Source organism: Cetorhinus maximus, chromosome 8 (assembly GCF_964194155.1).
Source record: "Cetorhinus maximus chromosome 8, sCetMax3.hap1.1, whole genome shotgun sequence".
Classification (NCBI taxonomy): domain Eukaryota; kingdom Metazoa; phylum Chordata; class Chondrichthyes; order Lamniformes; family Cetorhinidae; genus Cetorhinus; species Cetorhinus maximus.
In genome coordinates this window covers 49430462-49444093 of record NC_135886.1, presented here as the reverse complement: position 1 = coordinate 49444093, position 13632 = coordinate 49430462, and the positions used below count along the sequence as shown (strand labels likewise).

At 42.9% G+C, this 13632-nt stretch overlaps 1 protein-coding gene across 3 annotated transcripts in view; it reads left to right on the top strand.

Annotated features, from left to right (window-relative positions):
• LOC144683611 (peptidyl-prolyl cis-trans isomerase FKBP5-like) overlaps positions 1-13632 on the top strand; it is a 169770-nt gene that overhangs the window by 87953 nt on the left and 68185 nt on the right. For all 3 annotated transcript variants that reach the window (XM_078546805.1, XM_078546803.1, XM_078546804.1), the window contains exon 2: positions 3248-3392. In XM_078546805.1, coding sequence (XP_078402931.1) covers positions 3248-3392 — 145 coding nt within the window. The remainder of the gene's footprint in view (positions 1-3247; positions 3393-13632) is intronic.

Here is a 13632-nt window from a genome sequence, read left to right as displayed (position 1 = left end):
CCAGCCCAGAGCTATAGCTAATAGCTCCCAGCTCAGCTACAGTAAACAGCTACAGCTCACAGCTACCTTAAGCTTTCCACAGTAACTCTAAAATAACTTTATTTCCCCTTTCATCTCAGGTTCCACTGTTCTCACACCTCTTTGAAACTTAAATCCTTCCAAATATAAAATCTTTCATGTTTCTGCTTTGTCTTTGCTTTCAGGTCAATGAAATATAATATACCTCCTTCTGTTCACCTATGGAACTCCTGCAAGATGCAAACATGTTATCTTGTCACCTCTGAGTTCCCTTTGATATTCAAATGAACTCTCAACTTTTCTAAACATTCAAATGCTAGATCCAATCTATTCACTTGTACCCCAAACCTAACAGCTCTATCCTTTCATGTTTCAAACCTCCCCAGACAACCTGTCTCCTAGTAACCTCTGTCCAGCTTAATTAAATCATTTTACACACACACAAAGACACACAACTTTCTTTACAGAATAACACATTACCCAAAAATATTAAAAAGAATAATCTCCATTTCTCACAATCTGCTTTCTGATATGGAATGGTATTTTTCGCCATTGATGCACAACTGGGGCACATAAGGGTCTACATGAAGCTTCCATATAATATCTTTCGGTTTATAATACCAGTGAAGCGGTCAGCATACAATTCGAGAATGTTGTTGGTATGTGTTGGAATTGTGTATGTGACTGCAATCATGTGTAGATCTGTTGCTGTGTGGAAACTGATAAGTGTGTCACATTCTCCAGATATGACATAGAATACAGCATTTGTCCAGTGTCTCTGATTGAGCCTGGCATTTCAAAAGTCCTGAAAACTTTCAGTAGTTTGTCACTGGTGTAAGGGAAATGTTTTGCATTCCCTGTTTCCAGAGAATGGGGCAGTTCTAAAGTTTGTTGAATGTTTTGTCTCTCATGACATTGATAGATGCTCCTATATCTATTACAGCACCCACATCTGAGCAGACAATGGTCATTGTCAAACGTGGCTGATTGCTGCGTCTGAAAGAGAGCACAAAGTATATTCTGGGTCATCTGCCTCAACATTAGTTACATTCTCTTGCCCTTTTGCTGTTGTTTATTCATGTGGCTCCCTTCTGGATTGAGTTCGCTGATGAGTGACAAATGCAAGCAAAGTAGTTGAGCTTTCCACAAGCTTTCCACTGTTTTCCAGTGGCAAGAACAATCTGTCCGGATGAGTAAGTGGAAACATTTTTGCACAGGTCACAGTGAAACTGCTGCTGTTGCTTTGCAGCATGTGAGCGATGAACAGTGCTCACAGGAGTTGAACTTGGAGTCTGGTAGTTACTGTTGGCAGCCCCATCTTCAGTAGCTCTGGACTCTGAAAGTGATATCAATCTTGCTAATTCCAACAGCTCTGACAGCTTTCTGTCTTTCTGGAGGACTTTGTGGCGTGGTTGACCAGAGAGATAACATTTCATTATTTGTGTTTTGATTCCCGTTTGACATGTTCAACATCACCAAAGTTACATTTGGTTGCTAGTTGCCTCATTTGTGTGCAATATTGATCAATTGTCTTGGTTTCTTCTTGTTTAGTGTGCTCAAATGCAATTGTTTTGTATATTGTATTTTTCTTGCGCATGAAACAGGTTGTTAGTGCATTTTTGGCTGAGTCATAATCTTTTTGCTCAGGTGTAAATGTCTCAAAAATATTTGCCAATTCTTCACCTCCCGTAGTGGAGAAGTAAGGCCTATTTTACTTTGTTATCTGTGATTGTGAAACCTGCCATTGCGCCTTTGAAATGTGGCAGTCACTTTTGCCAAACTGGGAATACAGATGATGGCTCTGGATGCACATGGAAAGATGATAGATTGGGCATAGACAACGCCACCTTGATCAGCAGCCCAGTGATAGTGTGTGATCAAAGATCATTGATCTTTCCAAGGAAAAACTTCTCTGTAATGAGCCGAGATTATTATTTTTTTAATTGGATGGTTATTTTGGTGAGATCAATGTGTGTGTACAGTGTGCAAACCTTCCTTTTGCTAATCCCAAACTGGAGTGCCTCTCGTGTGGCTAACAGGCTAAAGCTTCAATGTGTTCCCGAAATGTCTAACTTAAAATGCTATCTGCAGAAAGTAGATATATACTTTCCAAAAGTTTCATACCTGAAAACAATGTTTCCTATTTTTCACCTCTTCATTGCTAATGTGAAGTTCTTGAGAAGAGGCAGTGAGATTCAATAAGAAGCATTCAGAATCAGAACTACATGTGCTGTTAAAACATGGGTTCCTTTCTTCTCGTTCTAGACTCCTTCAGCTGGTATCTGCATATGGTAGCTTTAAATGGACAAAATGCACAATGCAATTTTCAATACATTATAAAGTAACACAGAAACAATGTTCTCTGTTTTTTTTAAGTATACTGTGTGACAGTACTTTCTAGTGATGAATTGCACAATTTGACATTGGTTCTCTGCTGTTTGATGTACACAGAGTGATGGTGTTTTCTAATGTTTGAAGTGTACAGTGACAGTGTACTCCGGTGATTGAAATTGTGACAGTTTTCTATGATGCTGATGTACACCATGTGACAGTGTTCTCTGGTGTTTGAAGTACACAGTGTGACAGTGTTCTCTGGTGTTTGAAGTACACAGTATGACAGTGTTCTCTGGTGTTCGAAATGACAGTGTGACAGTGTTCTCTGGCGTTTGGAGTACACAGTGTGACAGTGTTCTCTGATGTTTAAAGTACACAGTGTATGGACAGGCACCAATCAATATATGGAAGATTTTGGAGCTATGTAGAAGATAGCCACCTTTCTCTAAGCATTGATCTTTAAGAGAGATTTGGAGTTTACAGTTAATGTGGTTGCAGAAGAGAATGTCAGAGGGTAAACCATAGTCAGATTCACACTGCGGCTGCATTCTCCAACTATCCTCGCATTACTACAGTTTTCCTCCCAGAATATGAGTTATACCAGCCTTACCTTGAAGTTTGTGATTGTCTAAGTGCCATGCCGAGTGATGTCAGTGACCAGTGTCTTCCAAACTTTCCGATCGTAGCAACAGTTGATGAAATTAGATGATGCAAATGGAGCTCATTAACATGTCAAGTGAAACAGAGAGGAAGCAGAAGCAAAAGTAGACTGAGCAAAGAATCCAAGTTTAAGAAGAGGCTGAGCCTTAGTAACAGTTGAAACAGCTCTGATTTTACAGTGGTTAGTCAGCATCTTCACTGTTTTTGTCATATAACATTTTTGTGCTTCTTACAGGTTGTCAAGAAAGCAGGCATTGATGATGAGGCTCCAATGATAGGTGATAAAGTGCATGTCCATTACACTGGGACCCTATTAAATGGAAAAATATTTGATTCAAGTAGAGAGAGAAATGAACAATTTGTTTTTGATCTGGGAAAAGGTAAGTGCTTTCTATTAACCCTAGCCATGTACTGCCTGATACTGTAGCCATGTACTGCCTGACACTGTAGCCATGTACTGACTGATACTGTAGAAGCTAAATGAAAGCACAGTGGTTATTATTGGCCTTCTGTAGTCTAAATACAAGGGATGGAGATTTATAGCTGCTAGATTTCACACAGTAAACAGTGCAACTTCAGCCGTTTTCATTGATAGGCCAAGATTTCCTGCTCTTGCACTGTTCCTGAAGGATCTACCATTACCTCCTTCTATTTTTAATCTACATGCTGCCCCTTCGGTGATGTCACTAGAAATCACAACATCAGGTTCCATCTGTATGCTGACCACAATCAGCTCTTCCTCATTACCATTTTTCTCAACCCCTCCAATGCCTTTGATTTGTCACACTGCTTCTTCTACAACTATGATTTAATAAACAGAATTGCCCTCCCTCATTGTCTCCGGTGCCCACCACAAACTCCATTTCCTAATCACCAACTCCATCCCTCAGCCTGAATCCCTACATGGCCTCACCCTCCCTATCTCTGTAACCTCATCTTGCCCTGCAACCCACCACCATCGCTGCTCTGCCACAATTCTGGCCTATTGTCGATCCATGAGTTCTTTCACCACACCAAAGGAAGCTGGGCCTTTACCTGCCGGAGCTCTAAGCTTTGAAATTGCCCCCATAGACCTCTCTATCTCTCCTCCCATTTTAATACTTTCCTTCAAACCTACATCTTTGCCAAAGCTTTTGCTGATCTGTCCTAGTATCTCCTTGTGTGGCTCAGTGAGAGCTTTTGTCTGATAGTGCCTTGGGACATTTTACTACATTAACAATACAATATAAATGGTAGTTGTTATTGATATTGCATTCTCTAAAGGACTAACTAGCCAATGTGCAGCAGACAGGCTGGGTGTAATCTTCCCAGGGACGGGGAGATATATGCAGGTGTTTAAGGAGTTAATAACCCCAAAATTGATGTTGGGTTGAGATCCCAACATCATCCCACCCTCTTCCAGGTTTCCCTAGGGCAGAATTGAAGATGAGTGAGAAGCCTCCTTGGATCTTCCTGATAATTTATTGAGGTCATGAGAAAGGCCTGTTTTAAGCCTCAATTTAGGATTTGCTGAACTGTCAGCAACACACCGGTATCACCAAGGTCAGTACACAGGAGGAAGAGCTTCTTCAGTGAAATGCCATGGCCACTGAGAGTCTGCTGTTCAAAGCACATCTTCTCTCAGAGAATGCTATCATCGCTTGGCAGGTGATTACCAACATCTTGGAAGTCACTTCGCCTGGTCCAGCACTTCACTCACCTGCAGCTGCACTTTCCTGCTGTCAGCCTTCACCACGGCATGGGAGCAGTTTATGCAGCTCCATTTTTCACCTCTGAAAAGAGGCAAAAACAGAGACCACACAACCACAACTGCACTGGCAACAGCAGGAGCAATACCAGCAGCAGCACCAAATCCCTTCTCCACAACTGCATGCTGCTACACCGGGCAGAGGGGATAGACAAACATCTAACTGGGAGGAGGCAAAACCCCGAACACAGGGTCAACAGGCAGAGGATCAACTTTTCCAACATGTGTGAGTACCAGTGCCTCAGGAGGCTTGGGTTTTCATGCCAGGTTGCTTCTGACATCTGCAGCTTCCTGGAACAAGACCTCCTTCCCAGTGGACCAGGCAGGCACTGGTATTGCCTTGGCAAAGCCGGCCAGTTTGGAAATCTGGTCCCCAATCTGAAAATGGTCCGACCATTCTGGCAGGGGCTAAGTCTAGAAGCTTTCGCCCATAGTTCCTGCCATTGTATTCTATAGAGAAGAAACATAGGCTGCACGTAGCTGCGTCTGTCCAATTCTTTCCTCCCTGAAACTACAGAGATGTTGCCTTCTTTAGACATAGCAGCAGTGGGATCACAGGACACCTGACTAATTGCACCAACAAATATTTGGAGAGAGTGAGGCAGATGTAAGAAAATAAATTCAAAGGAGTTGACTGACTGACTTTGAAGAATATTCTCCACTAACATCTAGTGACCACTCTAAGTCTATTGACCCTTTCTTCTCTCCACGGGGAAATGTTCTTGCTACAGCTTTCTGCTTTAAAAATCCAGTTGCATTCATAGCTGGATCATTCTGACTGCCTGCGTGTGTCTGTCTGTTTTAACTCCTACTAACAGCCAGAAAGAGATCCATCTGTGTAGCTTTGTTAGACAAGATAGGAGAACAAATTGCTTCTTGTTTACATTCTTTGGGAGAACAACTGGTGTTAGCATAATAACTCTCTTTTGTCTGGGTGCTTTTCTTTTCTTACCCTGTGTGAATTATTTAAAGGTTCAACATTTGAAACAAAATTCTCATTTTTCTCTCCTACTGCCTGGCTCTTCACCAAATCCTTTCTGTGGAAAAGTAATCGAAAATCTCCAATTTCCTTTTCTTTGTCCATGAGATGTGAACATCGCTGGCAAAGCCAGCATTTGTTGCTCATCCCTAATTGCCTTTGAGAAAGTGGTGGTGAGCTGCCTTTTTTAAATTGCTGTGGACCATGTGATGTAGATACTCCCACAATGCGACTAGGGAGTTCTAGGTGGTAGGGGTCACAGTTTTGAAGATGCTGTCAAAGGAGGTTTGGCGGGTTGCTTCGGTGCATTTTGTAGCTAGTACACACTGCAGCCACTTTGTGCTGTTGGTGGAGGGAGTGAATTTTTAAGGTGTTTATTGGGTGCTGATCATCCAAGGTACTTTATCCTGGATGATGTGAGCTTCTTGAGTTTTGTGGGAGCTGCACTTATTGAGGCAAATGGAGAGTATTCTGTCACACTCCTGACTTGTGCCATGTGCAAAAGACTTTGGGGATTCAGGAGGTGAGCTACCCTCCACAGAATTCCCAGCCTCTGACCTGCTCTTGCAGCCACAGTATTTAAATGAAATAGAAATAGAGCCTTTTCTCATCTCCTTTACATTGAGGTACTTTCTCATCACCATTGCTCTGCCACTTTTCACTGTTTCATTTGACATTAAAACAAACTGACATTGGTTGTACATTGGTAAAGCTGGAGGTGCCAATGGTTGGCATTTATGACTTTAGAATTGCTTCACTGTCATTGAGTAAGGTTTGCCTCCATCACTGATACTGGCTCTCAGCCTGAAAAGATCACTGGGAGGTGGATTAGAGAAACAAGAAGGACTAAGAGATAAATGAAAATACAAAGTGGAACCTGTATTAGCACTTTTCATGCTGGACACCAGGGATCACCATTGCACTGTAGCCAATCTTTACTGAGAACTCTTTCAAAAGACTAGGGACTGGCTACAGAAAAATATTGGTCAGTCAAAATAATTGTCTTGCCACAGGTGTGAATATGATGACACTTTTTTAATCATGTACATTAATTTTAATTGAAAATGCTTTGCACACAACACAGGTAAAAAGTAATTCACGTGTATGTTTGTTCAACAAACATCTACCAACATTCAATGCAAAATGTTTACTCTTTCTGTTTTGCCAAAGATTAAATCTCTGGCATGAACTTATCAGATACAGCACATCTTAGTGCAGATTTTAACTTTTGATCCATCAGTTGTGAGCGATAGTTTGATTTCATATTTGATTTGCTGAGAATGTTTACTTGCTCAACAAGACTGGCCTGTCCTCTCTGTCCAGAATACAGTTAGATGCTGTTTATCTTTTACTATGTGTTGGGGATGTTCATCATTGGTTGGGTTTGCTTTCTTCTGCTAACCTTCAACTGGATGTTCTGGTTGGTCCAGCTGATCACGATTACAGCTCCCCTCTCTATATAATGCTGCTGGGGTTTCTGTGATGCTGAAGTCCAGCATCCCCACTCCATTTTAGCAAATAATCAAAAGTAACAAAGCAAGCAAAAGAGGCACAACAATAAATTGGCCCAGGCCTTCCGGTCTCCAGATGGTCGTACACTGTGAGTACCCCAGAAAATGCGCTAGGGGATCATACAGAAGTCCCAATGCAAGGATTCCGTGGGAATTGCCCAGAGAATTTGGACTTCCTACGAGCAATTCCCCTGCATCCACAACCCTCTGAAACTCTGGGCAGAATTCTTCTCTCGCCGGGCGAGTGTTTGCCCGACCCGAATGGAGTAAAATTGTGCGCGATGATGTCGGGCGAGCGTCCCGACGTCATTGCACACTCTCGTGACATTTCACTCGGAGGGCACGCACGAGAGGTGGCAGCACACCTTCCGACAATTAAGAGGCCTATTAAGACCCTCAATCAATTAATTAAATTGGATTTTTCACTGCCCGTCCAGCTGTTCAGTTTTTGGGCAGGCAAAAAGGCCAAGCAGCTTTTGGATTTTTTATGAAACCTCATCCATGGGCGGGATGAGGTTTCCAACAGGAATTAAAAATAAAATAAGCCTGTAATATGTATTTGGAACTTTATTTCATCTCAGCATGGGTCGTGAGGTCTGCCCATGATGGATACTGGGTGAGTTGGCATGGAGAGTGTAAGGGAAAAGGGTGGTGGGTGGGGTGTGATGGGTTGGTGTGAGTTTCAACTAAGTTTGCGTAGGAGCTTTAAAGTGTTATGGGGATGAGGGGGGGACATGGGTTGGCACGAACTGGCACTAAGTTGGAATGGAGGGTATGAGAATACATTGGGGCAGGTGGAAGCGCATGAGGTGGCATAGAGGGTATGGGGGACCATGGGGGGGGTGTGTGGGGGGCATGAGGTGGTATGAGCATGGATGGGCATGGGGAGTGTGTTGGGAGTGAGGGGGTGTAAGGGGTGAGGGCTAGAGGACTTTACTTTTTTTATTATAACTAGGATGGTGTCCCAGAGCACCAAGGTGGACTTTTTAAACAGCCCGCCTCAGCACTCAGAGACTCCTGTGGCTGTCTCCACACTGTTTCCGGTGGAGGGGGGGGTGGCGGGCCAAACTCCAGTTAGTACCCATCCCCCACCTGGAACGAAAATCAGACGATTTGGGAAGTTTCCCCCAAGTCGGGTTTGGGGAGTTAGGTGCAGAGAAGATTTACCAGAATTGTTCCAGGGATGGGGAATTTTAGCCAGAAGGGGAGGAGCTGCGATTGTTCTCCTTGGAGCAAATGTGATTGAGGGGAGATTTGATAAAGGTGTACAAGATTATGAGAGGTTTGGATCACATAGACAAGGTAAAACTGTTCCAATAGTTGATGATACAAGGACTAGGGGAGACAGATTTAATATTTTTGGAGAAGAGATGCAGGGGCAATGTGAGGGTGAATTTTTTTATGCAGCGAACGGTAATGATCTGGATCTTGCTGCCTTTGAGGCTGGCGCAAGCAGAAACGATCAATGATTTCAAAAAGAAATTGGATGGTCACTTTCAGGAAGTAAAGTTGCAGGATTACGGGGATAGAACATGGAAGTGAGACTGACTGGATTGCTCAATGGATTGCTGGCATAGACTTGATGGGCCAAATGGTCTCCTTTTGTGCCGTTAAATGGCTCTACGACCCAGCCCACTGTATTACCTAGCACAGAAGCCTGGGGCCTTCAGCATGACCAAGGCACTCATTAAGCCATATGCAGGAATCTGAAAGCTGGCACATAAACTGTGCACAAGGCTTTTTAAGGTCCCATTCAGATGGTTCACTGCACCCCCCCCCTCCCCCTCCCCCACCACCATTGCCACTGCCACCCCCATTAACACTGTTTTCCTGAGGTAACTGAGAAGCACTCCTGGAGGTCCTGGTGGCTCTGCCATGTCATTCTTCCTTCTTGCTCCCCATCTTTATTTTGTCTCCCTTGCCCCCATTGCCAGCCTTGCCCCCTCATTATTAATGGTGTGTTCTCTTTCTTCACTGGCTGATGCTGCCGAACAGTTCAGCTCCAGCACTGCGCGGACCCAGCACTCACCCAGTGTGACGCGCTACACGGCAAGTGCACCAACATATTATTTGAATGGGCCCAGTTCATGGTAGCAGATGAGATTGTCTCATTTGTGCCCAAGTTCATGCAGCACTCTGTATTATCAACCCTGTTGGTAAGGCATTTCCCCAACTGCTTCCTCCTACAGATGTAACTGACTTGACAGAGAGCAGTAAATCTTGGGCTTGACAGTAATAGACGCCACAGCCCTTCACTATAAAAGGTTTGCTTTTTGCCCTCTCACCCACTGGACCATTGTTCTTTGCTCAGAAGGGAAATGAATGATGGAGTCAGACAGCACAGAGAAGGAGCCTAATTAGCCCATTGTGCTTGCATTGGCTTTTTTGAAAGAGCTAACTAGTTAGTTCTACTTTCATCGCTCTTTCTTCATTGTCCTGTAAACTTTATCTTGTCAAGCATTCCCTTTTAAAAACTATGACTAAATCTGCTTCTGCCACTCTTCCAAGCAGCCCCTTTCAGGTCATGACAAAATGTTGTGTTTAAAAATATTTGTAAGACTGTCTCACCCCTGGTTCTTTCGCCAATTATCTTAAACGTGTGCTCTCTTGTTCCTGACCCATCTGCCAGTGGAAACACTTTCCCATATTTACTTCATCACAACCTTCATAATGTTGAACACTCTTAATAAATCTCCCCTTCTTCTCTGCTCTAAGGAGGCCAATCCAAGCCTCTCTAATCTCACCACATAATTGAAGTCTCTCTCCCTAAGGAAACCAGGTGAGCATCTGATATGCAGAATGCTCAGATGCACTGACACAATAAATATCTGACCCACCTAGGCATTTCTTTGCCCATTACTTTTCTTTCGATTATTGTGCTTTAGCAGACTGATCCCTGGTTCCAAATCTAGATAACTGATATTCCTCCTGCCTGCTGTCCCAGTCCCTGTGGAGTAAGTCCGTCTCTGTGAGGTAAATGAACAGCCCTGACTCTCACCTCTGAGCCAGAAGGTTGAGGATTCAAGTCCCAGTTCAATGACCTGAGCACAAATATCTTGTCCGACACTCCAGTTGGCACTTTTATAGCCAACAAATCCTTACTATTATTGCAATGCATTTACAGCACAGAAACAAGCCATTCAGCCCAACAAACCAATGCCAGTAATCATGCTCCACACAAGCCTCCTCGTGCACCCCATCAAAGTATTCTTCTATTCCTTTCTCCTTCAAGTGCTCGTCTAGCCTCCCCTTAAATGCATCCATGCTATTTGCCTCAACTAAGCACTGTGGTGGCAAGTTTCACATTCTAACCATTCTCTGATAAAAGAAGATTCTCCTAAATTCCCTATTGGATTTATTAGTGACTATCTCATGTTTATAGTCCCTGGTTCTGGGCACAAATAACTGGAAACGTCTTCTCCACGTCTACCCGATCAAATGCTTTCATAATTTTAAGACCTTTGGTCACTCTCCAATCATCTCTATTCTGAACAGCACTGTAGTTTTACCTAGAGCACACAGACTACAGCGGTTCAAGAAGGCAGCTCACCGTCATCTTCACAAGGGAAATTAAGAATGGGTAACAAACACTGGCCTTGCCAGCAACGCTAACATCTCATGAAAGAATATATTTTTAAAAATGAAAACCTTTAAAATACTGCTACGTTAAGGCTGTGTATGTTACCAATTCATTGTTGTAGAACAGGAAACAAATATTCATTGTTTACTGAACGTAATTAAATCCAAGTTCGATATCCTGAATAGAAACACAAGTAACCAAAAGATGTCCTGGGTGAGTGAAACTAAAAATGAAAAGCAATTTTCAAAGATTTATAAAATGTGGTGATAATAATAACCTTTATGATCATAATGCACATTTCTACAGGTCGGTGAGTGCTATGTTGTGTTACAGATCACTCAGTCTGAGTTGCTATTACAACATGCACTTTTGCGTGCATATTGTAGTCTGTAGCTACGATTAATGATGGTAGAGGCTCCAAAGTTCTTTCCATCACATGGCTGACCAGGAATCTCTCCCTCCCTTACCGCCATTGGCATATTAAAGGATTTGCAGGTTGATGATCAACCTGTTTGGCCATGTTGTGAATGCACTTTCCTTATGGCATCAAGCCCTGGGGTGGGACTCAAATTCAGAGCTCAGAGGTAGAGATGTGCCACAAGGCCTATGCTGCATCATTAAATACACGAGTTATTGATACTGAATGAGCCCTAATATAGGAAAGTTTGCATTTTTTTTGTTCGTTCATGGGATGTGGGCGTCACTGGCTAGGCCAGCATTTATTGCCCATCCCTAATAGCCCTTGTTTAGAGGGCATTTAAGAGCCAACTGGAGTCACATGTAGGCTGGACCAGGTAAGGATGGCAAATTTCCTTCTCTAACCAGATGAGTTTTGACAACAATTAGCGATGGTTTCATGGTCATCATCAGACTTTTAATTCCAATTTATTGGATTCAAATTTCAACCATCAACCATTCAAACACAGGTCTCCAACGCATTATCCTAGAATGCTAGTCCAGTGACAACACCACTATGCCACCACATCTGTAGGGTACTGTAAGTTATTTTGACTTTGACAATAACGTCTAGGTTCCTACGAACTAATCAAATCCCACCAAATGGGGAAAGGAGAGGTAACAGCAGTGGCACAAGTAGTGTTTGCTCAATTAGAATAGGTCTTGAGGTGTTTATTTCTGTATTTAGAGTTAAGTCTCAAGTGTTACCTGCATTACAACAATGATCACAATTCAAAAAGTATTTCATTGCCAGTAAAGTGCTTTGAGATGTCCGGTGTCCTGAAAAGTGCTATATAAATGCAAGTCTTTCTTTTTCCATAAACATGGGGAGAGGGGTGGTTGGGGGGGGGAGATGCACATACCAAACTGAGAACATTTTGTGAAACTGGGTCCAACTTCATTATTTACTCTGTGTAACCCACTGCTGAATTATCCACACAAGGATGGTATCAGTTATTAATTAATGCGGAATCGATATTCACTCCTTGCTCCTTGAACATTGGCATTGGTTTCTTGTTCATACAAAATGTTAACAAAAGTTGCAGTCCTGAAACAATTTCCTGGTTTATGTTTAACTAGCTCTGTGCAATGAACACCCCTAAACATGTGCCTGATGAGGGTTAACTTAGCTAATGCTACCTTGTGTATTTGTTGTCTGTCAGCTGCAGTAAATCATGCTTTCAGCAGTAGAAAGCTGCAATAACAGTTTCAAATGATCTGTGATATTTGAGGTTAAGAAACGCAAACTTTTTAATGCTGACCCAATGGGTAATTAATTAAAATAAAAACAGAAAATGTTGGAAATGCTCAGCAGGTCTGTGGAGAGAGAAAAAGAGTTAATGGATGAGATTTTATTATGAAGAGATATTGACCCAGATCTTCTAGCCTCCAGATCATCGGACACCGGGTGTACCCCCCACAATGCACGTTGGGACCCTGTGGTAGTCCTGATGCTCTGAGCTCTGTGGAATTTTCTGGGAAGTTTGAACCTCCAATGTGCAATTCCCCTGCTCCCTGGAGTCTCTGCAAATATCTGCAACTCTGAGTTCAAGTCAAAAACTTGGGACAGTTCTGATGTACTTATCTGAATAATTACCTAGGAAATATTAGACAGATTAAAACCTAGTCTAATTCCTGGGTAACTATACAACTGATTCTCCCCCAATCACTCACGCTGAAACTCTGACTCCCATCTCGATGCCCCAACTACCCCGACCCCGCCCCCCCAACTACCTCCTCCTACCCCAACATCAACACCCCTGACCATCTCTCCTGACTACCCCTCCCGGCATGCTACACTCTGGCCGACTGCCTATCCCCTACCACCTACCTAACCGCCTGACCCGACCCGACTACTCCCTGGCCCAGCTATCCAATTATTATGTTGCTATAATGATTTAAAGGCTCCCATCTTACTTTGTTCTTCTCACAAAGACAATGTCATTGGCGATACAGGTGCACCTTGCCACTGTGCATGTAATGCAGTCCATATGAGCTTGAAAGAGATGCTGGCTAACAGATAGCCCAAAAGTTGTTGAAAAAGTATTGTCCGAATGGGGTATGAAATATAGTAAGCTCTTGGGGTTTCTCCAAGGGATGTACTGACCATCAAGCTTCAAGAAGAATTTTGCACCTGCAAATCTCAGATTTAACTCTTCTAACATGAGTATTTTGTAAAGACAACGTTTCAAAGCTGCATTTAAACGTTGTGGATTGAGGCATACTCTCAATGATCTGTCCTTCTTTATGACACGTGATTGAGCCGCACCAATCTGTGTGCTCTCGTACTCTTCTCATGTTTCTGTCTTTGTCCATTTTATTTAGCTTCACCTTCAATTTGTCTTGT